The sequence below is a fragment of the Protomyctophum bolini genome (genome assembly GCF_963924005.1).
Source record: "Protomyctophum bolini genome assembly, chromosome: 12".
Lineage (NCBI taxonomy): Eukaryota > Metazoa > Chordata > Actinopteri > Myctophiformes > Myctophidae > Protomyctophum > Protomyctophum bolini.
The window spans coordinates 1831891-1858018 of NC_137873.1; the positions used below are offsets into that span (position 1 = coordinate 1831891).

The following is a 26128-nucleotide window of genomic DNA, read 5'->3' on the forward strand; positions in this document are numbered from 1 at the left end:
TTCTGCCTCTGTCTCGTTTGCTCAACCCCTGCCATCAGTTACCCCCCCCCCCCCCCCCCCCATCTGCCATCAGTTACCCCCCCCATATGTTATGTCACTATCTCTTCCACGGGTCCTCCATTCTTACTTTCTCTTTCCCTCCGAGACCCGAGGCCGATTCTGTAACGGTTTTCTGGAAAAACGCTACTTTTTTTCTGTCAGTGGTGCTCAAACTTTTTCAAGTCAAGGAGCCCCACAATTATATATATATATATATATTTGGCCGCCGACCCCTATCTCAAAATATGTAGTTCCAGGGATCCCCCAGAAGCAAAGATTTGAGTTAAAACGTTTGCTGTGAAAGAATATATAAAAGAAAAGCCCGGCACTGTCTGTTATCGCCACCATAGACGGCACTCTTATTTCACTCGGAAAACGAGACCATTTCCGGTCCTCCCAAAACAGTTGGCGATAATCGGCTATAAGCTGATGCGATCATCGTCTCTTTAAGAGTCTTCAGAAGCATCCATATTTTAACCGCGCGCTAACGATTTAGACGATCTAGCATTGAGCTAACGTCGCGCGTCGTTCAATCCAGCTCAATCTGAGCCGTGATTCAGAGAATCACTACTATAAAGATCAGCGCTGCGGTAACTATTAGCGAGACGATTTAGCTTCCTGATCTTTTTTTTTCTTCTTCCTGCCGGCACAGTCTGAAACAATGCTCTCACTATGAGGATGGTCATATTGTCGTGTTCGTCTTTAGCAGCCACTAGTGATATAGTATGTGCTGACAGCCTGTACTCAGCCTGTCACTACCTCCCATCATTTCTAAATAGTGTTGGAGATCTTGGACTTTAACCACAATCTACTGCCACAATCACTGAACATTTAACAATGTACGTGGTTGACTCTGTGTGTGTGTGTGTGTGTGTGTGTGTGTGTGTGTGTGTGTGTGTGTGTGTGTGTGTTATGTGTAAGTGTTTGATTGTCCAAATGTACTTCTATCCTTGGCACATAATAGGGAGCGTGATGGTCCCAACGACCACGGCCATCATAAGAAATGACCTAATGGTTTCAGCACCAGTATATTCTCTGCCTTCTTGTTTCAACCCTCTGAACTTTGGGATCCTTCCAGCGGGGGGGCTTCTCTCTGTGTTCGCTGCACCGGATGACATCTCTGCTAGCAGAAATGTACAGAGCGCGGCTCTGTATCCTCAAAGGCCCCATCTCACACTGGATTTACGGCCTCGCCCTGTCCTCGCCCTCCTCCATACATCACTGCGCCTCCCAGGGACCCACTGTACGCTTCATCTTTCTTTACCTCTTCATCTGTCCATCCTTACCCCCCCTTCCTTATCCCATTAAGACCTACAAGAAACTCCTAACCGTTTTCTGAAGAACCTGTGTTTCTATGTCAGTGGTTCTCAAACCTTTTCATGTCAAGGTTCCCCCCAAAATGATGTATTTGGCCGCAGACCCCCATCTCAAAATATGTTGTTTGAGTTAAAAATGTTCACTTAAAAAATATTTTTTTACGATTTTTCAAAAAGCTCGAGCTTGTAGATCTGCTATTTTTCAACAGCTTAAGTTTTAAATAACGCTGCAAAAGTGGTTTAAAAGCGACTGAGGCGACGCAGATGCGTTCCAGGTCTTAATGGGTTATGTTCTCTTCATCTCTCGCTCCCCATTATCGCCATGCCTCGTTCCGTCCACGCCTGCACCTTTCGCACTCATCACTACTACTCTACTTGACTTTAATTCCTCTGTTCGTCACTCCTCGTTCCTCTGTCCTTCCTGAGTCGTTTCCATCCCTCCCCTCCCTCCCTCTTTCCTTAAGCAGCTTCTGATTAATGTGTGGCGCGCGGGCAGAAATGTGTGTTTAACACTGTCCGACAGCATATGAAGTGGCCATAACTAAATCAATACGGCCCAATGCGCGCAGACCGCAGCGATTGCGATGACGACGGCGGGGACGACGAGCGGACCCGGGGTGGGGCGGAGCGGAGCGCGGCGAGATGAGGCAGCTGATGTTTATTACGGCCGTCCGTCCGCTCGCTCCCCGGTAACCGCGTAATAGTAGTGTGTGTGTGTTTGTGTTTATGGTGATGTGGTCATTTTCCAGCGCCATAGCTAGCTGATCTATGGTATTGATCTGGAGGGGAAGGATAAGCTGTGTGTGTGTGTGTTGGTGAGCTTGAGGGCCGGGATCGCAGGAATCTTTATTATTATTGGGGCTTTTTCTTCCTTTATTTTTTGATAGTTACAGTAAGCTGACAGGGAATGGGGGGGTGGGGGGGGGGAAGATGTGGAGTGACACGCAGCAAAGGTCGTTGGGATCGGGAGTCGAACCCACGGCACACTGTCAGGCTGGATTAGCAGCCTAGGTGCCCCAACCGCTAGGCCGCCCCGGGCCAGCTTTTAACCACTGTAGTAGTTTATATAGTTCCATTATATAGATACTTCACTGTTAAGTTCTTAGCTTACGCATGTTTCATGATAACTACTTTTTTTATATATGTGATGTATGCCATGCTTTTTGTTATTGCTTAATGCAAGTTGCTCTGGGTTAAGAGCGTCTGCTAAAGGCCTGAATTGTTTAAACATTATCTAAAAATGTATCTGTTGAAAATGAGCAGATCTACGCTCGCCGTGCTACGAGCTCGTAGAACTGCTATTTTTGAATCTTTGAATATATATTCTTTCACAGCGAGCGTTTATAACTCATATCTTTGCTTCTGGGGGGGGGGGGGGGGGGGGGGGTCGGTGGCCAATTACATATCATTTTTGCGGCCCTTGACACAAGATAGCTTTGAGAACCACTGATATAGAAACATGTTATTTCATTTTTTCGAAGGCATTTGTAGAATCTGGTCTCAGTCCTCAATGGGTGAAATGAACACTGAAGATGTTAAGACTTACAGTAAGAGTGTATAATGGTGTACCACAGGGAGGGATACCAGGGGCTCCAGGGAGGGGGGGGGGGGGGGGGGGGCACTAGCATGTGGTTGTCTATAAAGCCCTGGTCTCTCTCCTAGCCTGACTCTGCCATTCCATGGTCATAAACATGCTTTAACCTCTCCTCTTATTAGCGCATGGCTTGTAAAAAGCCATTTAGCCTTGATTAGCCTGCTAGCTTATAAAGGGCCATGCAGCAGGACTTTAAGTTGGACTGGACCGGCCTGAACTGGACTGGGGAGTTGTCCCTCAAACAAGTCTGAGTCTCTCTCTCTGTCTCTCTCTCTTTTAAAAGCTACAATAAATCCCTCTTGTCACTCACTCGGCCACAAAGACACCAGAGGCCGCGGGGGCTCTCCCCGATCCACAGGAAAACCTTGTGACTCTTATAAAGATTGGCGTTACTCGGCTTTGCCTCTCGGGTGCGCCGTCTCTGCTTCCCGCAATGAATATTCATCTAGCACGGCTGATTTATAGAAAACCGCATTCTTACAACTTAGTTAATTCCCGGGCGCTATAAACAGACATGCTAATCTGTCTTTATGTGCCCGTGGTCATCTGAACGAGCGATGAGGGAGGCCAGGGCTGGGTCGTAGAGAGGAGAGAGTGAATTGGACAGTTAATCGCCATTCACCCTGTTATCCCCCATTTTGGACACATTTTGCAAACCACTGGACTGATTAGTGCCACATTTCTTGTACACCGAATTACCATTTCTCCCACAAATGTTAAACAACAATTGTATTATTATAAAATAGTATTTCTGCTATTTTATAAGAATAAAATTTAAAAAGCAGGTCTAAAATTTGCACATTGCATTCCAATGCGGAGCCCTATTTGCTGTGCGATAAAGTATACAGGGCTTGTTTAGTGGTTAAAATGAAAAAATGCAGCCTAAATAATTTTCCGCCTCTATCTTTTCTTGAACGCGTTTCGTCCTCTGGGCCAGCTTACAAGGCTTCTCGCACTCTTTCAGCCGTGGAGCCAGACTTAAGTGAATTTACCCTCACCCTGGGACTCGGGTTCATTACAACCCACTGGCACGACTCTCACGTGGACCGCCATGAAAACTGACCCACAGCTGTCTTCGGGGCTTGTAATCTAGAATTTAATCCATTTAGGCCTGACCTCAAAAATTAAAAATAAATCTTCTAAATCCTCCAGTTTTCTGAAATAAATATTTTCACGATTTTTCAAAAATATCAGACCTACACAAGCTCGTAGCGCGCCACTCGGTGGCGCGCTATGAGCTTGTAGATCTGCTATTTTTCAATAGCTAAAGTATAACATAACGCTTTAAAACACCAAAAGGGGTTCCCGCCCAGAATGTATTAAGATATGCTGCACTGGCTTGTTTTTTTTTGGGAGGATGCAGTTTTGCAAATAAATATGCTGGGAATAAAGAACCAAAAGAACCATCGAGCTGTGACTTTTTCATCCAAACTATCTCGCAATTTTACAACTCCCTACGCCCCCCCCTGGATCTCCGGGAAGAGTAACAGCTTGGAACTGGATTTCATAAACCATGAGCTGGGCCACAAAACGGGTCGTAGGGCCTGGTTTTTCGAGGTGTCCCTAACCAAGAAACACTAATACGTTTTGCAGGGAGTGCCGACTCCCAGGATGAGGATAAACTTCTGATTTGGTTTACGGGCTGAAGAAAGTTTTAAGTGGTACTGCTTTGAAAATATATTTATATATACAACAAAACCAACTAGTACAGCTGAAAGGCGGGCGGCTGAGTTGTGAGGCCGCATGAATCAAAAGGTACTGGCGGTGTCGGAAGCAGCACAACACTAGCTACGGCGCGGCACAGTAAAGGGCTGTCGGGGGGGGGGGGAATAAACTAATGGCTATAAATCAGAGCAAAGTTACACATCCATTTGTGTACAATTCAGTGTTATGTGGAATTGTGGATGCGTAGTATAGAGGTGGTGTGACCTCTCATAATCACATCATGATCTGCATGTGTGTACGACGTGCGTGCGTGTCTGTGTGCGTGTTGACTGTGTTATATGCCAGTTGGTTGTGTGTGTGTGCGTGTGTGTGTGTGTGTGTGTGTGCGCGTGTGTGTGGTTTGTGAGCACAGTGGGACCACAGGACCACTCAAGGCCAGGGTTTCAGTTGAAGTCCAGCATGGTAACTGTACAGTATTGAACCTGTGGCCTTGAGCTCAAAGGACCACACCGTAATAAAAGAACGAAAAAAAATGAACCTACTGGGAATGAAATATAACCGAACATGCATACACTTAATTACTACAACACATGGCTGTGTGTGTGCGCACGCACGCACGCGCGGGCAAGATATGAACCATATCATCTCCAGGCCTGTCAAAATTATTACATAATCTCCTAATTGCAATTATTTTGAAATAATCGCTAATCTTTTTCCATGTTAAAAAATCTCCATAAACTTTTCCAAAAATAGCAGATCTGCAAAATGCACTTGTCACAAAGATTTTATTTTAATTCAATGTGTCAGTGATTTCTTTGATTTTCTTTAAGTTAGTTGTCATATCTCCTCCGTGTAATTACGAAGCCTAAAATGCAAATTGTGACATTCCAATGTTCAGTGCAGAAATCACAATTCAATCGTTAATCGCAAATATTTGTGTGGCAATTACCTAATCGTCAACCTAAATGTGTAAACGTGACGGTTATATATATATATATATATATATATATATATATATATATCTTTATTAAAAAAAACAAAAGAGTTGGGTTTGATTTCAAGCTGTCTGTCTGGTTCTCTCTGTTTCTACACACTGTGCTCTCCTAAATATCGCAATCGGGGATTGGCCTTGAAAAATCCATATCGGACGACCTCCGCTTAAGGTTCTTCTTTTTGACCATTTCCTCTGATATTCTGTATCCTATCCCCTGATAAAGAATTCCTCCCGTGGACCCGGGTGAGTCGTATATCTTTTAGATCTCTCCATCTTGTGGAATCCATACCTTGTAAAGGACTGCCGTGTGGAATTTTACAGCCGCTGCTCAACTCCCACACACTGTCTCCTTAGCCATCAATATGTCTTGTAACGTCAAAACTAACCTTTCCCTCTCTCTCTCTCTCTCTCTCTCTGACAGAGTAACAGAGGACTCAACGGCCACCACTCTGGAGGCGCTGAAGGCTCGGATCAGAGAGTTGGAGAAACAGATCCTGAGAGGGGACCGCTACAAGTGTCTCATCTGCATGGTGAGAATTAGACCAGACAAACATTGTGTCGGACCGTCTGTCTGTCTGTGTGTCTGTCTGTGTGTCTGTCTGTCTGTCTGTGTGTCTGTCTTTCTGTGTGTCTGTCTGTGTGTCTGTCTGCCTGCTCGCTGGGCACTTGTCGGTCCCATTGGGGAAAACGTGATGGTTCTAAAGCAGTATTCAGGACTTTCAGTAAATCTCCGGGTGTTCCATGAATTCCGGTCATCTTCTCAAATTAATACACTAGATCATCGCTTATTGTTTTTAGATTACGTGGACCAGGTGGGCCACAAGCGGCATTCAAAGTGAATGCCTGGAGCATTATCATTGACCATGTACTGTATCTCCCAACAGTCATTTTAAGCTCTGGCTCCTCTCTTCTATATGGGTTAAGAGCAGGAATGTCCACTTTGCAGTGTTAAAAACACTATCCTGGGGGTTTTTAAAACACTATCCTGGTGTTTATTTTTATTTTTGATTAATCCGTTCTCAAATCTTTTCAATTAACGTCTGGGGTGTGCTCTCATGCCCGTTTCAGCACCAGCTTGAGAGCTTATTTCAACCAATTAGCCTGTAGTATAATATTAAATATTTCTTTCTTGGCTTGTCTGGGCATGGTGCCAGAGATGGTAGGCCATGGTGTGGCACTGAAGGTCTGCAGGAAACCCTGCCATGTTGATGCGGTCAAATGTCTCCTTGTTCCCTATCTGAAAGCCTCAAGTCTCATCATTAATCTAAACATTCATTTGTTTCCAGAGCTGGTCATGGTCAGTTGGTCACACAAGCATTAATTGATCCGTAATAAAGGCCAAGTGCTCTTGTTTTTGTGGTCGGGTTTTTTTTATTTTCCATTTTTATTTTACTTCTCTCATATGTGAAGAAATAAATGATGTGCATGTCAGTCCGTGACTAAAGCTCTATTGTGCCGCCCTTAGTTGGTGTGTGTGCGTGTGTGTGTGTGTGTGTGTGTGTGTGTGTGTGTGTGTGTGTGTGTGGCCTTATCAGTCTGTCAGTGGTGGCAGTGATGGTGTCATTGTGTGCGTGTTGCATGGCAGTCCCTGTCACCTTGTCGTGTTGTCCGTCAGGGAGGAAAGCCACCGTGTGCGTTCGTTGTATCATTGAGTTGTTTCCCCCGACCGAATAAAACCAAACCCACCACAGCGGCAGACGCACTAAAAAAAGATATTATAGGACAATAACGGCACAGTGGTCATTGTAATGGCTTTAGTTGTGTGTTGAATGCATTGCCATTATCATTTAACGTTGAAAATATAATGACAAAGTATTAGCATGTGTGAAGCGGTGGCCCCCCCGCGCCGACGGCCGGAGCTCCCGGCTTGTATTGACAATTGATTGGCTCCCGCCGATCAATAAACGGAATGGTCATATGGTCATTATTGATGACATCGCAGCTTGAGCGATGGATTGTGCATGAATATTTCAGATTCGTCGGGTGCTTAAGATGTGGTCGTCTTACCTCCTCCAACCTCCAATCTCTTTCTTTGAGTCGGACACATTGTCCCTTCGTTTAGTGCAGTGGCGTTCAACCAGTGGTCCTTGGGGGGGGGGTTCCAGGTGGTCCCCAGCTAAACGATGCAGAGTTGGTAACCAAATGGACCCTCATACATCTTTCTTTAACCCTTGAGAGTGTAAAATGAAACCAAATGGACCTGAGTTTCATTTTACACTCGCACTACTACTACTACTACACACTTGATTTTAAAAAGAATTGTCATGTTGATCGACGTTTCGTCTGTTATCTCTCTTCATGGTACCAACATCAATACAGCATGGAACTGTGGACAACATCCTATCCAATGACGAGTACAGCATGTTCCGAGTTTAGGGTCTGAGAGGCTAAATGTCATCAAATGGTGGTCCGTGGCTTCAAAGCCCAATAAAGAATGGAACCTTGATATAAAAAGGGTTGAAAACCACTGATTAACAAACACAACCATGTTCTAATCCTTGGAGATGGAAGATAGCGGTGTGTGTGTGTGTGTGTGTGTGTGTGTGTGTGTGTGTGTGTGTGTGTGTGTGTGTGTGTGTGTGTGTGTGTGTGTGTGTGTGTGTGTGTGTGTGTGTGTGTGTGTGTGTGTGTGTGTGTGTGTGTGTGTGTGTGTGTGTGTGTGTGTGTGTGTGTGTGTGTGTGTGTGTGTGTGTGTGTGTGTGTGTGTGTGTGTGTGTGTGTGTGTGTGTGTGTGTGTGTGTGTGTGTGTGTGTGTGTGTGAGAGGAACGGGGTAATTACCGACGCCTGCGCTTCCTAAAGGTTGTTGGGAGCCCGAGGTGACACGGAGGGCAAGGCATGCCGATCGATCACTCACTGCCCCGTGGACACCCTGCTCTGCTGCGCTCATCTGTCACTGTCCCTCATCTCTCTCTCTCTCTCTCTCTCTCTCTCTCACACACACACACACGCGCGCGCACACACACACGCACACACACACACACGCACACACACACACTATAGCTCACGCACACAAACTGCACAAGCATATACACTAACCACACATGCACGCCACGCACACACATACACAAGACCACACAACTACATAAGCTTGTACACCAACCACACACACACACACACGCTACCACATTCCATCTGTCTCTGTCTGTCATTCCCTTGTCACCGCTCATCTCTGGCTGGTACCGTCCTCTGACAGCACTGCAATGGGTGGGGTCATTCTAGTTAACCAGGGGGGGGGGGGGGGGGTCGTTACGTGCAGTAGAGTACAGAGTGTGAGTTTGTTGGGTGTATAAATGAGTTGAAATGTGTATATTTAGTGAAAACCATGCAAAATGGGAAGCAAATTCGTGAGCAGACTATAGACAGCAGGTAACTGTCGATAACCTGATTAAAACCAGGTGTGGCTTTAGTTTAGTGTACGAGGCTGTTACTGTATATGTGGATAATGCATGTTTATTTGAACCAGCTGTGGATCCATGCAGTGTTTCTCAAACGTTTTAATTTCAAGGACCCTGATGATAACTTAAAGAGAGTTTGCAAATGAAACGGGGGTCCATTTGCTTCCATTTGTATCATTTGTACTGTAGCCCCACTTTGTGCGCCGTTGGGCTTTAGTGTATGAAGCTGTAACTGTAAGTATATCCAGGGTATAATTGGTGTAGATAAAAGCGCTGGCTGAAAGGAGAGGAACTGATTATGAGTGTTGGTGTGCAGCTTTCCTTAAACATCACTCAAGTATCCTCGGAGGCCAGGCTGTAGTTTTAATTTCCTTTAGTGGTAGAAGATTGTTGGGCTGCCTTTTGTTAAATAGGCTCATGTTGTCCTGAGACAAACTCCCCACCGTGTGCTCCAGTCTTATCAGTGGACCTCTACCTCCACCTACTGGACACTCGAGGAAGCGAAAACGCACACATGTTCCCTGTATTGTAATGTACATAGTTAGTCATACATGCATATCAGTATTTATCAGTATCATCTCATTAATTCCATGCTTTCCGAAAGCTGTGGTGACAGTAAGGAAGTCACAGCAGTTTGAAAAGGAGACAAAGGAAAACAGAGCCACATAGTGAACAATGGCAGGGTCTTGAAGGTGTGTTGTAAGGATGTGTACACGCGACACGTCCTCTCAAATCAAACCGCGGGGTGCTTCAAACCCTTTTATTTATATAAAACACGATCGCTAAAATGCTTTTTTTTTTTTTACATTGGCCGTGAGGCAACGCCTTGCTCGTCCGTCCCGGAGCTGTTTAGCTGTGCATTCACTTCCTGGTTTATGCCGGCCAACAAAAGTTGATATTGTCTCTAAATCAACGGCCCGTGGTGTTGATGAGAACGGCGATGTTCTGTCCTAATGTCTGACTTCATGATGCATCTCGTTTGGAATATCAAGGCTTCTAAAGAGAGATCAGACTTAGTGGAAGGTAGTAATGGAAGATTTCACCTCCCGGTTTTGCGGGGAAATGGAAGGCGGAGCATGAGTAAAATCTGCCCCATCTGCTTGGCACTCTAGCGCCTTTTTATTCACAAAATTCCCCGGTAAAAAAATAGAGCGTAGATCAGTAAAGTAAAGTTGTCACTCATCTTTTTGTTTGTGTGTGCGTGCGCCTGTGTGTCAATGGAACCTTTGTCAGTGTAGGTCATGTTTTGAGTGCATGTTGGGTCGTCCATTCGTGTTTGCGCACCGGGAATTTGCACGTCTGTGTTTGCTAGCCGTGCATGCACACACTCACACGTGTGTGTGTGTGTGTGTGTGTGTGTGTGTGTGTGTGTGCACACATTCTGGACATGTGCATTTTGGAACATACGTAAATTCAGCTTGTGTGTGTGTGTGTGTTCACATGCGCCAGGAAAAGCCTGCATCTGTGATTAGCTGCCACCTTTCGCCTCCCCCCTCCTCCCCCCTTCTCCCCTACTCTCCCTCCCCCCCCCCCCTTCCGCAGAGGAAGCCTGCCAGCCTATCAGGCGCTGCCGCTGAGAGCCACAACAAGAGCCTCCTTGGGGTGTCGTGGCCCGCCGGGGGCGGGGCCCGGCCGCCGCCATCGGCCAACAGCGAGGCCGTTGGAGGAGAGAGGCGGCTGCAGCCTAAGTCCCTCCCCCTCGGTCTGTACTGTCTGTATAGGGGCGTTGTGATTGGCGGCTACAGCAGCGGCATAAAGAGGCTCCTCCCACAACCCCTACGGAGGGTAAGAAAGGCACGGCACTCCCTCTCCATGGCTCCATCCCTCGCCCCGTCGCAGCTCGCCCGCCCGCCCGCTCTCTCTCTCTCTCTCTGTCTGTGTGACCAGAAGAGAGAGAGACCCCTGACCATGTGATGTAGCAGCTGCACATGATTGTTCACCAACCCCACCCCATCTTTCCTTCGTTCCAACCCCCCTCCCTCCTCCTCCCTCCTCCTCGATGTGCCTGGCCTGCCCCCATTGCCCTGCCTGTGGCGTCATCTCGTTGTGTCTGTGGTGCGTGTGTGTACGTACTGTACTGTACTGTATATCCAACAGGTTGTCGCCGGTTTGATATCTCCCTCTGTGTCTCTATCTCTCGCTGCCTTGCTCAGTGGCGCCGTCGGTGGCTGCTGGCCGTCGTGTCGTTCATGTCGTTTGGTGCTTTGGTTGTGAAGTCGGGACGTTGACGCGTTGTTGATGTGGAATGATTGTGTTTAATGTGTGTCCAGGCGTGTGTGTCTCCACTGAACCTAATGTGTTAACCTTTGTTTGTGCTTTCTCTCTCTCTCTCTCTCTCTCTCTCTCTCTGTCCCTCTGTCTGTCTGTCTCTCTCTCACTCTCTCTCTCTCTCTCTCTCTCAGGACTCTTACACAATGCCTCTCACCTCCATCCAGTGTTGGCACGTCCATTGTGAAGAATGCTGGCTCAGGACTCTGGTACGACACACACACACACACACACAAATATGTATATGCTCTTCTTTTTTTTATTTTTGGCAAGGCACCCCCCGTGCACTTTTCCCCCTTCCACTTAACCCTCTTATTCCCAGCCTTAAATCACATCTTTTTGTGGCTTAGGCCAGATTTGGCGACTTTTTGAATGACAATAGAAAAATGTGAGATATGACCACAATGGCATGAAATATCTCATTTTCAAGCTGCATGTCTCTACTTCACAATGAAAAAGGAATTATGACTCTAGCATGTTCCTTCGTTGACTTATAAGCATTTTAGTACAACTTGGTTTCACTGTTCACTGAAAACCAAGGTGTATTAAAATGCTTATTACTAAACAATGGAATATGCTAGAGTCATAATTTTTCTTTCATTGTGAAGTAGAGACATGGAGCTTGAAAATGAGATATTTCATGCCATTGTGGTCATATCTCACATTTTTCGATTGCCATTCAAAAAGTCGCCAAAGCTGGCCAATGCTGGCCAATGCCCCATTTCTTAATTCGTCATTTTCATGCAAAAAGAAAAAACAGCGGTCTAAATAAATTATATATATATAATCCGGCAGTTTAACTGTAACACCCAAAACTGCCACCAGATGGCGGGAACGCACCATTATGCTGAAAATGCCGTTAGAGTAAAATCTCTTGACATCACTTCCTGTTCAAGGGTGTAAACAACAAGTGAAAGTTTGACATCTCAGAAGATACCCTGACTCTTCCGCATTGCTAAACTAGCATTAGCTCTTTCTTATTTTACTCAAATTAAGCTCAAAAAAGGCCCAGAAGATCTCAAAATGTCCGATTTTTTGCCGCGATTCACATAGAGACGGCGCGCGTGCACGATAGTGCACGATCGCGCGGATTTCGGCCGGTTTTTAGTAGATTACATAAAAATAAAAAATAAAATGCAAAAAAATCGGAAAAAAATGATAATTTTTTTAGGAATTATTGTCTACCACGTCCACAACGTCCTTGGCCTTGAGGGATTTGTTGATAGCACTAGGGCTGACCCAAAAAAATCGATTAATCGACGTTCAATCGATACGCACGGGAATCGATTTTTAAATTTTGAATCGAATAGTCATTTAAAAAAAAGCGTCCGCTTTTGGTCCGCGAGACGGCCCCATTTGGTCCGCGAGCCATGCTTGCGCCTCGCAGCACCTCGCAACGCCTCCTCTTTCCCCGTGTTAACAAGGAAGGCAAGCGCATGCACCACAGCTCAGTGGACATTAAATATAGGCTACCTTGTTTGATAAGTCATATAAAAACATTACTTACACGAAAATGAAAATATAAACTTCACAGATTATAGATCACTTGGAATTATAACAATCTGTTGAGTATTGCCTGAATAATGCCACTATAAAATCTCAACTTTTATCGATGAGCCATTACGCTGCTTGGATTCACATGGTGAGTGCGCTCAGTGCACCGAAGAATTGATATTTTTTGCTCCTACAGACCCAGACCAAAACACCTTTTCTCTTTGGCATTTAATTGCACCTGATCGTATTATTGTAATAATGTAGCATATACTATTTGCCTGTGTTTTGTCTTTTAATTATGCTTTTTTTTTTTGCGCCGATGGTGATGCGATGCTCCACTTGTTTCAGCCTGCAGGCCTACAGCACTTTGGTCAGCTTTTATTGTTTTAAATGTGCTATATAAATAAAGTTTGATTTAGGCCTATATTGGAGCAGGTGCTGGCAAATAACTAATTACTGTAATGCAGTGAAGTTGCGCAAATGTCAACTCAATTAGCAAGTGGAGCTGCATGCATTCTGCACTGCAGTCTGCAGATCTCTTCTTAGAGTTTACTTTAATATTATGGTTTACTTTCAACCATAAACCATAATATGATTGACAAACCTTGGATTATAATTCTTCATCGACCAACAGCGCATGCAGCATGACTATGAGGTAAATTTAACTATGTGGGATTTCTCCATCGGCATCGCATGTCGATAAAAAAATGGGATTTCACTAGTGGCATTATTCAGGCAATACTCAGATTGTTATAATTCCAAGTGATCTATAATCTGTGAAGTTTATATATATTTTCCCATACGCACACTCACAGTCACATTAACTTTATGATCAATCAAATCAACCGTGGTTGATTTTATTTCTGACAAGTGTCAGGCTTGAAAAGTTCATTCATGTTACCGTTCGTTTACAATTGACAGAGGAGTTTGGATTATATATATTTTTATTTGATGGAGAGGTAATGCCTGTTTCAGGCAGTTGACTTGTTACGGTCGGATGTTTTATTAAGCCAAATTATTTGTGCGTCACTGCTTTCATGAAGGCTGCAAGCCTGCTACAGTTGTTGCTTATTGTTTAAAATAAATGAGACCAATACAAGCATGCCTTTCTCTCCGCTATATCGTTGTTTAAGCCAAAGAGTCACTGCTCGCGCGCGCGCCCCCCCCCCCCCCCCCCCCCCCCCCCGTTGACGTTTCGAAGCGTCGACGTTCGAAACGCGGGAATCGATTTTGAATCGATCATCAAATACGGAATCGAAGGTCAGCCCTAGATAGCACGTAAAAAAACACGTCCTTGGCCATGAACCAGTTAATGTGAAACTGTTGTAGCTCTGTTTTGGTACTGTACATTTTTCCCATGGGTCAAACAAATACTTCCCACTTCTGGACATTTTTCATGTTGACCACAGTAGCCTATTAAGCTAACTAGCTAGTACAGTAGTTTATCAAAAGGATAATATGGAAAATAATGCTGTTAATATTCCCCAACTGTGCATTTAAATATTGCATTCCCCAACAGAGAATTTTAATGTTGTAGCCAGTAGCCAAACACACAGTGCATTTCAATAATGAATGAGTCTAATTTCATTCTGGTTTGCACTCTTGGGAGGAAACTGATAAACAGATTAAAAAGCCAAACATAAGACTGACTACAGGAGAAATACTGTACTTCTAAACTTACTGAAGCAGTCACTTTTATTATCTACTTAATGTTAAGAGTTTAGCTCCGCTTAACCACTCTCAACCGAATCCTGAGGTTGTTTGTTCAACTATTGTGGCTATTCGTCATTCAAGAGGGCATAATTGGTTAATAATATGCTACTGTATGATGTTTACAATGTAGTCCATGAGAACATTGCCAGAATTAACCATTACACATCTACAACACACACCTCACTGCCGTACGGTGCCCACAAGCGTAGTAGTTGGTTATTAAAAACACTCTTCTTGTGCCGTTTCTCTGGGGCGGGCACACAGTGCCATGCAGTATCACTGGTTATTAGTCTAATATATTCAGGTGGAAACCTCATACAAGTATGACCAAAACTGTTACTTTTCAGGATTCTAATTCAAAAGTAGCATATTGTATAATCTACAGTACACAATCACAGGTTTACAGAAGAAAATATGTCGGTGAAATTCGTTTTCGTGCATGTTTTCCAAAAGATTTATTAGCCTGACACTCGCGGCACTCTTCGGCCATTAGTTCACACCAACCAATCAAAATGGTAGCAAAGCAGATGACGTTGTTGTCAATGTGGCTAACCCGGTTGCTAACCAAACGAAGAGGGTAAATGAGCACTACTAGCATTTAAAGAAACACTTTAAATAAATAAACTATTTATCATAGGGCGATTTAATGGCCAGATCGATACAGTCGCAAGTTACCACAGTGGGGGGCAGCCAATGTTTGTTGTTTGTTGTTGTCATGGAGTTGAAACGGCACCGAAGCTGCCATAGAGTCACCACACCTGAATCGCCCAACATATGATTGTTTAATGGGCGTGGCTAGCGATTCAGTCTGGAGCCATGCTAGAAATGAATTGGAGATGGTTGAATAGTTTTGTTTGACGCTGTAGTATGAACAACTTAAAGTAGGGCATTAATTTACAATAAAAGTATGGACATAAGAGCTTTCTGCTTCTTATCTCCATATAGAGGTGTGTGCGTTTGCACGGGGCATTAAAGCCATAGCTTGGAGGCATCTATAAAACAGCCAGGGCTTGGCTGATCAAAGTAAATGCCTGTGAATCTAGTTAACGTCAGCCCTGCTCCTAACTGCTTTAATAGGCCCAGGCAACTGGCACAGACACACACACACACACACACACACACACACACACACACAGTGCATGCACACCATACACACATAACGTGCACATGCACCAAAGCAAGCACAGTAAGTGTCCTGAAATATGTCTTATTGAATTTCATATTTAAACCGCCACCCTCCTAAAAATTGAAACATTTCCAATATAATTTAATGTAAACATTATACCGTGACACCTTGTGAGCCTTTTGATTGGCTATTTGCATTTATATAGGGTTCCATAATATTTGTAAGTTTGGTCTCGTAGCTGAAGTGGGGAATGTTCAAAATGTAGGAACATAATGGGATATTTACTTAAAATAGGTCTGTGACCCAAGAATGGGTCACTGCTTGGAAAACACTGGCTTACAGCGAAATATATGTACAGCCTTCTTTTTGGGGTCAGAAGGGCTCGACACAACTGACGTGGCTAATGTACACATGCACCACAAGCATGTACTGCCCAGCAGTCTATGTATGGGCTTGGCTGGACTGGACGCTATCAGGAACTCAAGTTATGTGACTTGGTCATTCTTTTGCGTGCGTGCGTGCGTACGTGCGTGTGTTTGTGTGTGTGTGTGCGTGTGTCCATCTCGGGGATGTAGAGCCTGAGTTGAACACATCCCCTCCTCCCCCCCTCACGTTTACACATAGTTCCACTCCTTCCACATACATGACAGTGGACTGACATGTGTGTGTCCACATACCACAGAGAGGGTCCCCCTACTTGGCAGACCAGGGTCTGTCGATAAACATGTCACACATGACATTACTATCTCTAAATGCATTGATTTGCGCTTTAAAGGAGAATTCCATGCTAGCAGGCTTTCTTACTGTACCTTTATTTGTAGTCGTTACGTCCCCACCAAAGAGGTCCAGGTGTTATTTTGTGCAAAAGCTCCTTATTGGCTATTTCCCCTACCATAAGCCCTAAATAAATTGCATTGAATTGAATGGGAATTGAATGGGGCTATGGGGTGTTGTGCTAATTCGCTTATTTCCATTGCTCAACATTATAATTATTTTGTATATATCCTCTCTTCATAATGTAAATAATATCCCAAGCGGCACAGTTTACTACTTATTTAGATGGAAATAAGCAAATTAGCACAACACCCCATATCCCCGTTCAATTCAATGCAATTCATTGAGGGCTTATGGTAGGGGAAATAGCCAATAAGGAGCTTTTGCACACAAAAAACACCTAAACCTCTTTGGTGTGGACGTAACTACAAAGAAAGGTAAGAAAGCATTCTAGCATGGAATTCTCCTTTAAAGACAGTGGCCACTTTACACTAGGCTTGTCTCCAAATGGATGCAGCCATCTTTAGAAATACGTCACCTAGTATTTGTATATCTCTGTCGGGGAGAAACCATCTAAAATATATATTTTTCAGGAAATATATATAATATAACCGTATGATTTTGAAAACAAAGCAATACTGCCTCATCAAAGTTGGTATTGTGACTTTGTACAGTATATTGTCAATTCATTGCATGAGAGGGGAGAGGTGGTGGAGTTAGCTGCTTTAGCAGACAGTTTGAGGTTCCAATGGTTTTTCAAGAGGTTTTTTTTCCCGAAGCGCTTTTTAATACTTATATATATATATATGTATATAATAAATGTCTCTAATTGTTTCCTCCATGCAGGGAAACAAGAAGCTGTGTCCACAGTGCAACACCATCACCTCGCCCGGAGACCTGCGACGCGTCTACTTGTGAAGAACGACGTCTTCCCCTTCCTCCATCTCTACCGGTCCTCCCCCCGCCCGTCCCCCGTGTGCCCCAACGCTTCCACCCCGTTTCCTACCCTGATTCCGTCGACGTCATTCTTGGTTTTCTCCCCCCCGTCCCGTCCCATACGGCTGTCCTCTGAAGAGCATCCGGATGAGAGACTCTTTAACTGAGCTCCACTGGCTCTCTCTGAGAGTTGAAACTGGCTGCTTTGAATGGCTGATTTTGGCCGACTGAATATCATGGATGACTCACTGACTTGATCAGTTCCATGACTACCGCCCTCCCACAAAATAAATTAAAGCGTCATTGGGGGGGGTGGGGGGGAATGACATTTTCCTGCAGTCCCAATTTGGTCGTCTTCTGTTGATTCAGCCTATCGAAGATGTGTTACCGCTTCTGTCGGTAGTCGGTAGCGTTCAACCTCAAAAGGACAATACATAGAGGGCTCTGGTGGTTGGTGGATGCCAGCCGTACATGATGCCTTGAGACATTTGTTGCAATGAGGTTGACGGAGCTCTTACTAATGAGATGAACGAGGACAAACGTGCCAGCCAGCCATGCCCTCCTCCACTGTGACCTCCACACGGCGGCCTCACGGCGGCTCGTGACACAGGTGTGAAACCTCTTGTTAGTTTCAACCAGCAGGAGGAGCTGGTTCCCTGAGAGAACTCATCTGGTTCCCTGAGAGAACTCATCTGGTTCCCTGAGAGAACTCATCTGGTTCCCTGAGAGAACTCATCTGGTTCCCTGAGAGAACTCATCTGGTTCCCTGAGAGAACTCATCTGGTTCCCTGAGAGAACTCATCTGGTTCCCTGAGAGAACTCATCTGGTTCCCTGAGAGAACTCATCGCAGGCCAAAACAGGAGCTGGTTCCCTGAGAGAACTCATCGCAGGCCAAAACAAAACAGGACTTCTTTCCACTTTGACGTTTCGGTGGTGCTGGGCAGTCGGCTCTCTCCCAATGATTTGAAAGTTGTTGTTTTTTTGTTTTGTTTTTGGGTTTTTTGGGGTGGGGGGGGGGGGCGGAGACTAGAGTAAGTCCTCTGTGGTTCAAGGCAGCCCAGCTAAACTTCAAGCTGCCGTGTGGATGCATGGTTGAGAGAGAAGGACCCTACGGTAGTCTAAAACTGAGCTTTCAACCAAACCCGACGACAACCGTAACAACCACGTTGAAGGTGTTTGATACTCCTTCTCCCAACTCCTCCTCCTCCTTCTCCTCCTCCTCAATTGAAAACTTCCTTTTTTTTGTGGTGTTCTAGTGAAGTCAACCAAATTTTTCTCCCAAGATGCAGTGCAAGCACATGTAATATAGTCTATGTATGTTTACAGTGTTGGGTGTAAATGACATAGAGCTCACATAACCTGTGACACAAACACACACAAGCGTACACACACACACACAACACACCACACGGACAAAAGTATACAATATCAAAGTCCTGTTTTTAGGTTGAGTTTCGGGGAAAGGTGAAGGGAACGATTGTTTGGAGAAAAAAAATGGCTGGAAAGAAATGAGCCTTATGTATTTTTTAAAAACAAGATGTTGATGTTTCGGAGGTTGAAGTTGTATTTCACTGTACAGGATAAGAAAAGAAACATAAGAAATAATAATAAAAACTACTCGAAAGTAGACGTTCAAAGTTTAGATGGTGTACATTTTCATTTATTTTCCCTCGTGGGACTACAGTGTGCCCTGAAAAGCTGTAGATTTGAGAATAAAGCAAGGAGGTATTTTTGTTTTTAAGTTTGTAATTTCCTTATGAAATTATGGAAATTATTATTCTTGGTTTAAACGAGCTCTGAGCAAATGGTCTTGAATGGCCATTTAATCAGACTGCGTTGCTGCCCGTCTTGTTTGTTCTTTTACTCTGGCGCAATGCTAACCTCCTGCTTTATCTCTTCCGTTAGGAATAACAAGAAGCTTGGACAGAAAATACTTCTTATTTTCGGTTTGAACCCCCTCCCACCACACACACACACACACTCACCTGTCTCAAAATAATTCCTTTTCAAAATGATCCTGCTACACTGCAAAAAGCGTTGTCTCGCCCTCCTCCACCCCCTCCCTCGGTCACATGATCTTGTCCTCTGCCCTGCAGCAACCAAGGTGGTGGTGTGGCTTTGTGTTTGTAAAACTATGTATTCTGTGATGTCTGTATTGTTGTAAGAAATGATTAAGAAGAAAAAAGAAAATCAATAAAATAAAATTTCTCAAACGCCACGACTGGTCCTGTTCGCAAAAGGTCCACAATGGAAACTTTTTCCAGACAAAATGTTCCCACAGTCACTGACGAGAAGAAGAGACAGAGACAGATGGCCTTAATGCAAAAAGATCTGGATATTTATTTTTGCTTTGTTTTACTCTGTCATCTTGGTGCAAGTAGTGGTTTTCCTTTTGTCATCTTTAAGTCGCTTAAACTTTGTTATAAAAGAGAAGGGGAAATAAGATTCTAGGAAGCGGTTGTCAAACTGCCAGCCAAAACCGAAGTACATTACAAATTATTAAACTTTTTCGGGAGGAATCGTTCAGATTCGTCGTTTAGATTAGTCTTTTCGATTGATTTGACATTCTTCATCCGGCGGTGTCGCAAGCAGAGAATAGCACATCTACAATCTCATCGTGTCGCGAGAGCTTGTGGATCTATTTTAAGCATACGATGACGTAAAAATCAGGCTTAATGTTTCAAATGCCTCCGGGTGTGTTCCCTCTGCTTTTAGTTGAATAATTTAGGAACATGTAAAGATAGGCCAAAACAGGATGCAATAATTCCCTGTGTTGTTCTGTCATCATGGATAACAAAAGACAAAACAAAAATCTCTGTCTGAGACCTCTCGTGTACACCCTTCACACATTGTGATTCCTCCCTGCAGTAACAAACATTTGAACCTGCCCCAAAGATGACAAGTTGCACAAGTCGATTGTGTCCAAACTAATTTGTGTCTTGTATATTCTTGGAAATGGTACATGTCCTTCCCGTTTGTAAACTACATTTGACATTAATTAAATGATTGTAAATCTGATGTCTGCTTGTCTCTGTTGCCTTAATTTCTATTTAACTAACATCTGGAGATTCTTCTTCCTTCTGTTTAACATTCTGGGTTAAGTAAATGTTTTCTTTTTTACTTTGATAGTCTTGTACATCGTGGACAAAGGTTTCTCATGCACTTAATGTCCATGCAGATGGCAGTTCTAAAGGACGGCAGGTTTTGGCTCTCCCGAAAGCCACACCAGGGGAAGCCATTTGTACCACCTGTGTCTATGCAGATTTGTCACCATTTATTTCAGATCAGATTTGTGTCATCCGCAAGCTTGAGAGGAGAGCTTTCAGTGCCAAGTGTCAAGAGTTGAAATGTCTGCTTCCCCAGCTGACATCGTCGCTGTCGGGTATAGAAACCTCTTATCTCCATATTCTAAAGTTTTGTGTTTTTCGTAAATGATTGGCCTACTTCAGGGATACTCAAATAGATTTACCTGTGGGCCACATTACAAAAATGGCAAGGGGCCAGGGGCCAGTAGATAAAATTACGACATTAATGATACTTGATAACTTCTCTCTTTCAATTGCTTTATTTTCGCAAAATGTATCAAAGTACAATGTGCATGCACACAATATGTAAATAAATAAATGTGTTACATTTTCTTGCATAAACACAAAGAGCTGTTTCCATAACTGCACAAATTATTGCACATAACATGAGTAGCTGTTATAATAACATAACATAACATGAGTAGCTCTTTGCCTGCCTGCCTGCCTGTCTGTCTGTCTGTCTGTCTGTCTGTCTGTCCATGAGTAGTTATTTGTCTGTCTGTCAATGAGTAGCTGTCTTACTGTCTGCCTGTCTATGAGTAGCTGTCTGCCTGCCTGTCTATGAGTAGCTGTCTGTCTGCCTGCCTGCCTGTCCAATTGTCCATGAGTAGCTGTCTGTCTGCCTGTCTGAGTAGCTGTCTGCCTGCCTGCCTAATTGTCCATGAGTAGCTGTCTGTCTGCCTGTCTATGAGTAGCTGTCTGCCTGCCTGCCTAATTGTCCATGAGTAGCTGTCTGTCTGCCTGTCTATGAGTAGCTGTCTGCCTTCCTGCCTGTCCAATTGTCCATGAGTAGCTGTCTGTCTGTCTATGAGTAGCTGTCTGCCTGCCTGCCCAATTGTCTATGAGTAGCTGTCTGTCTGTCTATGAGTAGCTGTCTGCCTTCCTGCCTGTCCAATTGTCCATGAGTAGCTGTCTGTCTGTCTATGAGTAGCTGTCTGCCTTCCTGCCTGTCCAATTGTCCATGAGTAGCTGTCTGCCTGCCTGTCCAATTCTCCATGAGTAGCTGTCTGTCTGCCTGTCTATGAGTAGCTGTCTGACTGCCTGCCTGTCCAATTCTCCATGAGTAGCTGTCTGTCTGTCTGCCTGTCTATGAGTAGCTGTCTGCCTGCCTGCCAGCCAGCAAGTTGGTTAACAGAAAATAAATTGTTATGGCTGAGTAAAATAAAATACAATAAACACAATTTGCCTGAAAATAGATTACCCAGCTATGACCTTTTTCATGAAAAAAAATGAGTAGTGATATGGCTGACTGAGTAAAATAAAACAATCTACCTGAAAATAGATAGCTATAAGTGAAGAGCAATTTCCGCAATTACAATTTCCGCAATTTCCGCAATTTCAATTTCCGCAATTTCCGCAATTTCCATTTCCGCAATTTCCATTTCCACCATTTCCGCAATTACCATTTCCGCAATTTCCGCAATTTCCATTTCCGCAATTTCCGCAATTTCCATTTCCACCATTTCCGCAATTTCCGCAATTACAATTTCCGCAATTTCCATTTCGTTTCGTTCGAGTAATAGTACAACTCTAATAGTATTACTTATAATAATGTAATTAAAGATAACTTCATTCAGATTTATTTATTTTTATTTCATTTTCCAGATTTTCTTTTAGATTTTCATTGGTGGGCCAGTCATAATGGTTCCGCGGGCCTGATGTGGCCCGCGGGCCTGAGGTTGAGTATCACTGGCCTACTTAATACAGCGTCATTTTGGGCAGGAACCCCTTTTGGTGTTGGCATTATGTTATGTGTGAAAAATAGCAGATCTACAAGCTCATAGCGCTGCAAAAATACCTACTGTATGAGGTGTTCAGGCACAGGCCGGAAAGAAATTAGCAATTATGTAGCATGGGAACTTGAGAGCTGTCCATCTCAACTTTCTATTACGCTCTGTACTGCATGAACCAATGATGGACTCGACCTTCTATAACTAAACTAACAACAATCATAAATGTCAAATTACCGTGCACAGATGGCGGTTGACAGAGATTGCTTTTTTTTAAGGACGTATTAGAGTGTTGTAAAAAATTCTAATCAAATCTGCCCTATTAAGGAAACTGATGTATAACACTATTGCCGATTGCCAAAAAACAAGACTTTTTACAAATTCGTCACCCACCATAAACCACCCTAATCCCTTCTACTGCTGGAATGGCACTTGTAATCAGCAGTTCAGCAGATGGTGTCAGCAGCAGGCAGAAAGTGTGTGTGTGTGTGTGTGTGTGTGTGTGTGTGTGTGTGTGTGTGTGTGTGTGTGAGTGTGTGTGTGTGTGTGTGTGTGTGTGTGTGTGTGTGTGTGTGTGTGTGTGTGTGTGTGTGTGTGTGTGTGTGTGTGTGCGCGCGCGTGTATTGCCGTTGCCTGTCCCTGTTTCTCTTGTTAAACGCTGTTATTGAACTGAGCCCTTGCCAGCCATCAGAGCTCATTCGGCACAGCAGCCTGTAACAGTAATTAGCTACAATTACTAACAATCCGCCCCACCCTCTGCTTCATGGCACTCAGATCTGCGTCCAAGCCTCACATTCAAGCATCTGTACATGCCTTTAAACTCAGGCCAAGGTACTATACGATTTACTATACACACCATTCGCCCGGCGCTCCATGTAAGTGTTGTCAGATGCTAATAAAGTTGTGTTGAATGAAATGGAGAGAGACCACAGCAGGCGTGTAAAAACCTCCAGACACTTAGAAGAGTGTAATGGAGCTCTGTCGTTGAGCATTCTGGAACAAGACGACTGCTGTGGAATTTGTCAACGTGGAATTGTGTCTGGCAGACTGTGTGGGGGCGCACATACTCATGTTAGACATTTAGACGAGTATTTAAAGAAGTGTGCGGTGTTGGAGACCCCAGGGCTCCTTGGATGGACGACAGTGGGTCTGTAAAAAAAGAAACGAGCAGTTTGGTTTGAATTTCATTTACTAGCTCATTTGTGTTTATTAGTTTGTTCACCGGCATATTTTGGGGGGCTAATTCCCTGCCAAACGCCTACACATGGTGGAGACCCCCCTGATTGTTATTACTGATGAATTAAGGGGCACATTTTGTAACAGAATTTCCGCGTTGTTTTATTCTGCATCGCCTCCATTTACCTCAGAAATAAACATTCCAGACAGCACGATGAGCCATACACGTGCGTGCGTGCATGCCTGTGTGTGCACGTGCACTTGTTTGTGTGTGTGAGTGTGTTGGCTGTATAGATCTTAGAGATGACAAATCTATAGAAATGTCCTTGCAGAGGTCAAACAGACAGGGGCTCTACACAGTGTGATATTGTCATTATCAGCAGTTTACCAAGACATGCACGCACACACACACACACCCATGGGCACACTAGCACTGGCACGCACGCACGCACACACACACACACACACACACACACACACACACACACACACACACACACACACACACACACACAGGCACACTGTCTGGCACAGACACACACCCAGACAAACACCAGCACACACAGATCAATAGGCCCTCGCTGAACTCACACCTATTCCCTGTGTGTGTGCGCGTGCAAACACACACACACACACACACACACACACACACACACACACACACACGCGCACACACACAAACCCTGGTCATTGCATATTTATGTGTGTGCATGTGGTTATGCATGATACACGTATGCTCACAAGCACAGATGCTAGCACACGCGTGCACGTGCGTGCACGCACATGCGCACACACACACACACACACACACACACACACACACACACACACACACACACACACACACACACACACACACACACATTGATTCCATCAACAACTAACTAGGGGTTTGGTTCCAGAGGGGTCGTTGAAGAGTGGAGAGGTGGAAGAGACAAGTGGAGGGAAGGATGTTAGCCAGTTCGACCAGATGGATGTGTGTGTGTGTGTGTTTGTGTGTGTGTGTGTGTGTGTGTGTGTGTGTGTGTGTGTGTGTGTGTGTGTGTGTGTGTGTGTGTGTGTGTGTGTGCATGCGTGCATCCGTGCGTGCGCTAGGCCAATTGTTTCTCGGCAGGTTGGGTGCCAGAGGTACCAGAAAATCTATCGGCGAGGCGCCCAGTGAACGAGGACGGAAATTGAACCAATGAACTGAAGAGCCCCCCCAAGCTTGTTAAGTGTCATTAAGGCCATTTGGCTCATCAATTAACCCTGCCTTAGAGACAGTGATACTCACAGTTCAGTCAGGCTCTATACCAACAGTGTGTCTCCACTGCCGGGTGGAAACCTTGTATGTCCAAAACCGTTCCTTGTTTTATTATTGTACTTCTGTTCTGTATGACTCTTTTGGTTCTTTAAAGATATCTTTCTGCCTTTAATTAAAGCAGAACAAATTATATTTAATAGTCCACATTGGAGGCGAAGATACTGAACCAGGTGGTTCAACCTTGCTAATAACGGCGGTGTGCAGTGTCAACATACAGAGAGGGAATTTTTTTAAATAACCTCCTTTTGATTCTGGGAGAAGTTGATTATCTGTAGATATTTCTTGGGTACAAGAAAGACTTATTTATTGAGAATTCAGGTCATGTCACATGACCTGATGAAGATCACATGACCTGATGAAGATCACATGACCTGATATCTACTGAAGTTTCTTTAGCCCAGCACCCAGCCTGTCCATGTGCGTATTCTACGTCCGCAGAAGTGTCATAGGCCTACTTCAGTAGATCCCTAAGGACCCTAACCTTCTTTTCATCAAGTTCAGGTAGGCTCAGGGCAGCTGCAGGAATTTAAATCTTCAATACTTAATGTTTCCTTTTGTTTCCCTCTCTTAAGAAGTCACAGACAGAGGAAAGATATATAACATAATTGCTGCTTGTGATAAATTGCCTTTATATCCATGAATGCCAAACAGAAGATTGGAGAATGGCATCATGTAGATTTAGAGTGATAATGCATTTTTAATAACAAGCAAAAGTGCAGGTGTTAAGTGCAAGTGTGTGCATGACACACAAATAGCCTAGAAAGGTACACACACACACACACACACACACACACACACACACACACACACACACACACACACACCGAGGCAAGGGTGTGCCTGTGTATTATTTGTGCATTACAAGATTACTGTCATCCACTGTGTGGGCACTGAGACAATGGAAAGCTCCCCATAGCAACAGGGCTAAAGTTATCTACAAATCTCTGCAGGTGTTGTTCTCTGTCTGACTATAGCTGTCATTCTCCAACGATTCAGTTTGAATCCAACAGGATATGCATTATAAATAGTATCAGTCGACGGTCTCTCCATACCAGATGAGACCAGGATGGTGTTGAGTTTACCGGTAAGTAGGTTAATAATGAACCGGCAAGCTAACTATGTGAGTCATATTCAAGTGAGTGATGTTCATTTGGGTTGATCCATTTGGATTTAATAGTTAATACTATGACAAATGGATAAACACTAGATTTATATGCATACTCCTTTCTGTTATTCCACATCCCTTAGATTAATTCTCCTCGCAAAAAAAGAAATGAGAAAAAGATATGATTTTGCAA

The 26128-nt window shown here is 44.2% G+C and overlaps 1 protein-coding gene across 2 annotated transcripts in view; it reads left to right on the forward strand.

The window, feature by feature from the left end:
• The window catches only part of rnf220a (ring finger protein 220a), a 247225-nt gene extending 226902 nt beyond the window's left edge, over positions 1 to 20323 (forward strand). For both annotated transcript variants that reach the window (XM_080778063.1, XM_080778064.1), the window contains exons 13-15: positions 6030 to 6138; positions 11407 to 11481; positions 17226 to 20323. In XM_080778063.1, coding sequence (XP_080634189.1) covers positions 6030 to 6138; positions 11407 to 11481; positions 17226 to 17297 — 256 coding nt within the window. In that variant the 3' untranslated portion in view covers positions 17298 to 20323. The remainder of the gene's footprint in view (positions 1 to 6029; positions 6139 to 11406; positions 11482 to 17225) is intronic.
• Positions 20324 to 26128: the final 5805 nt, after the last annotated feature.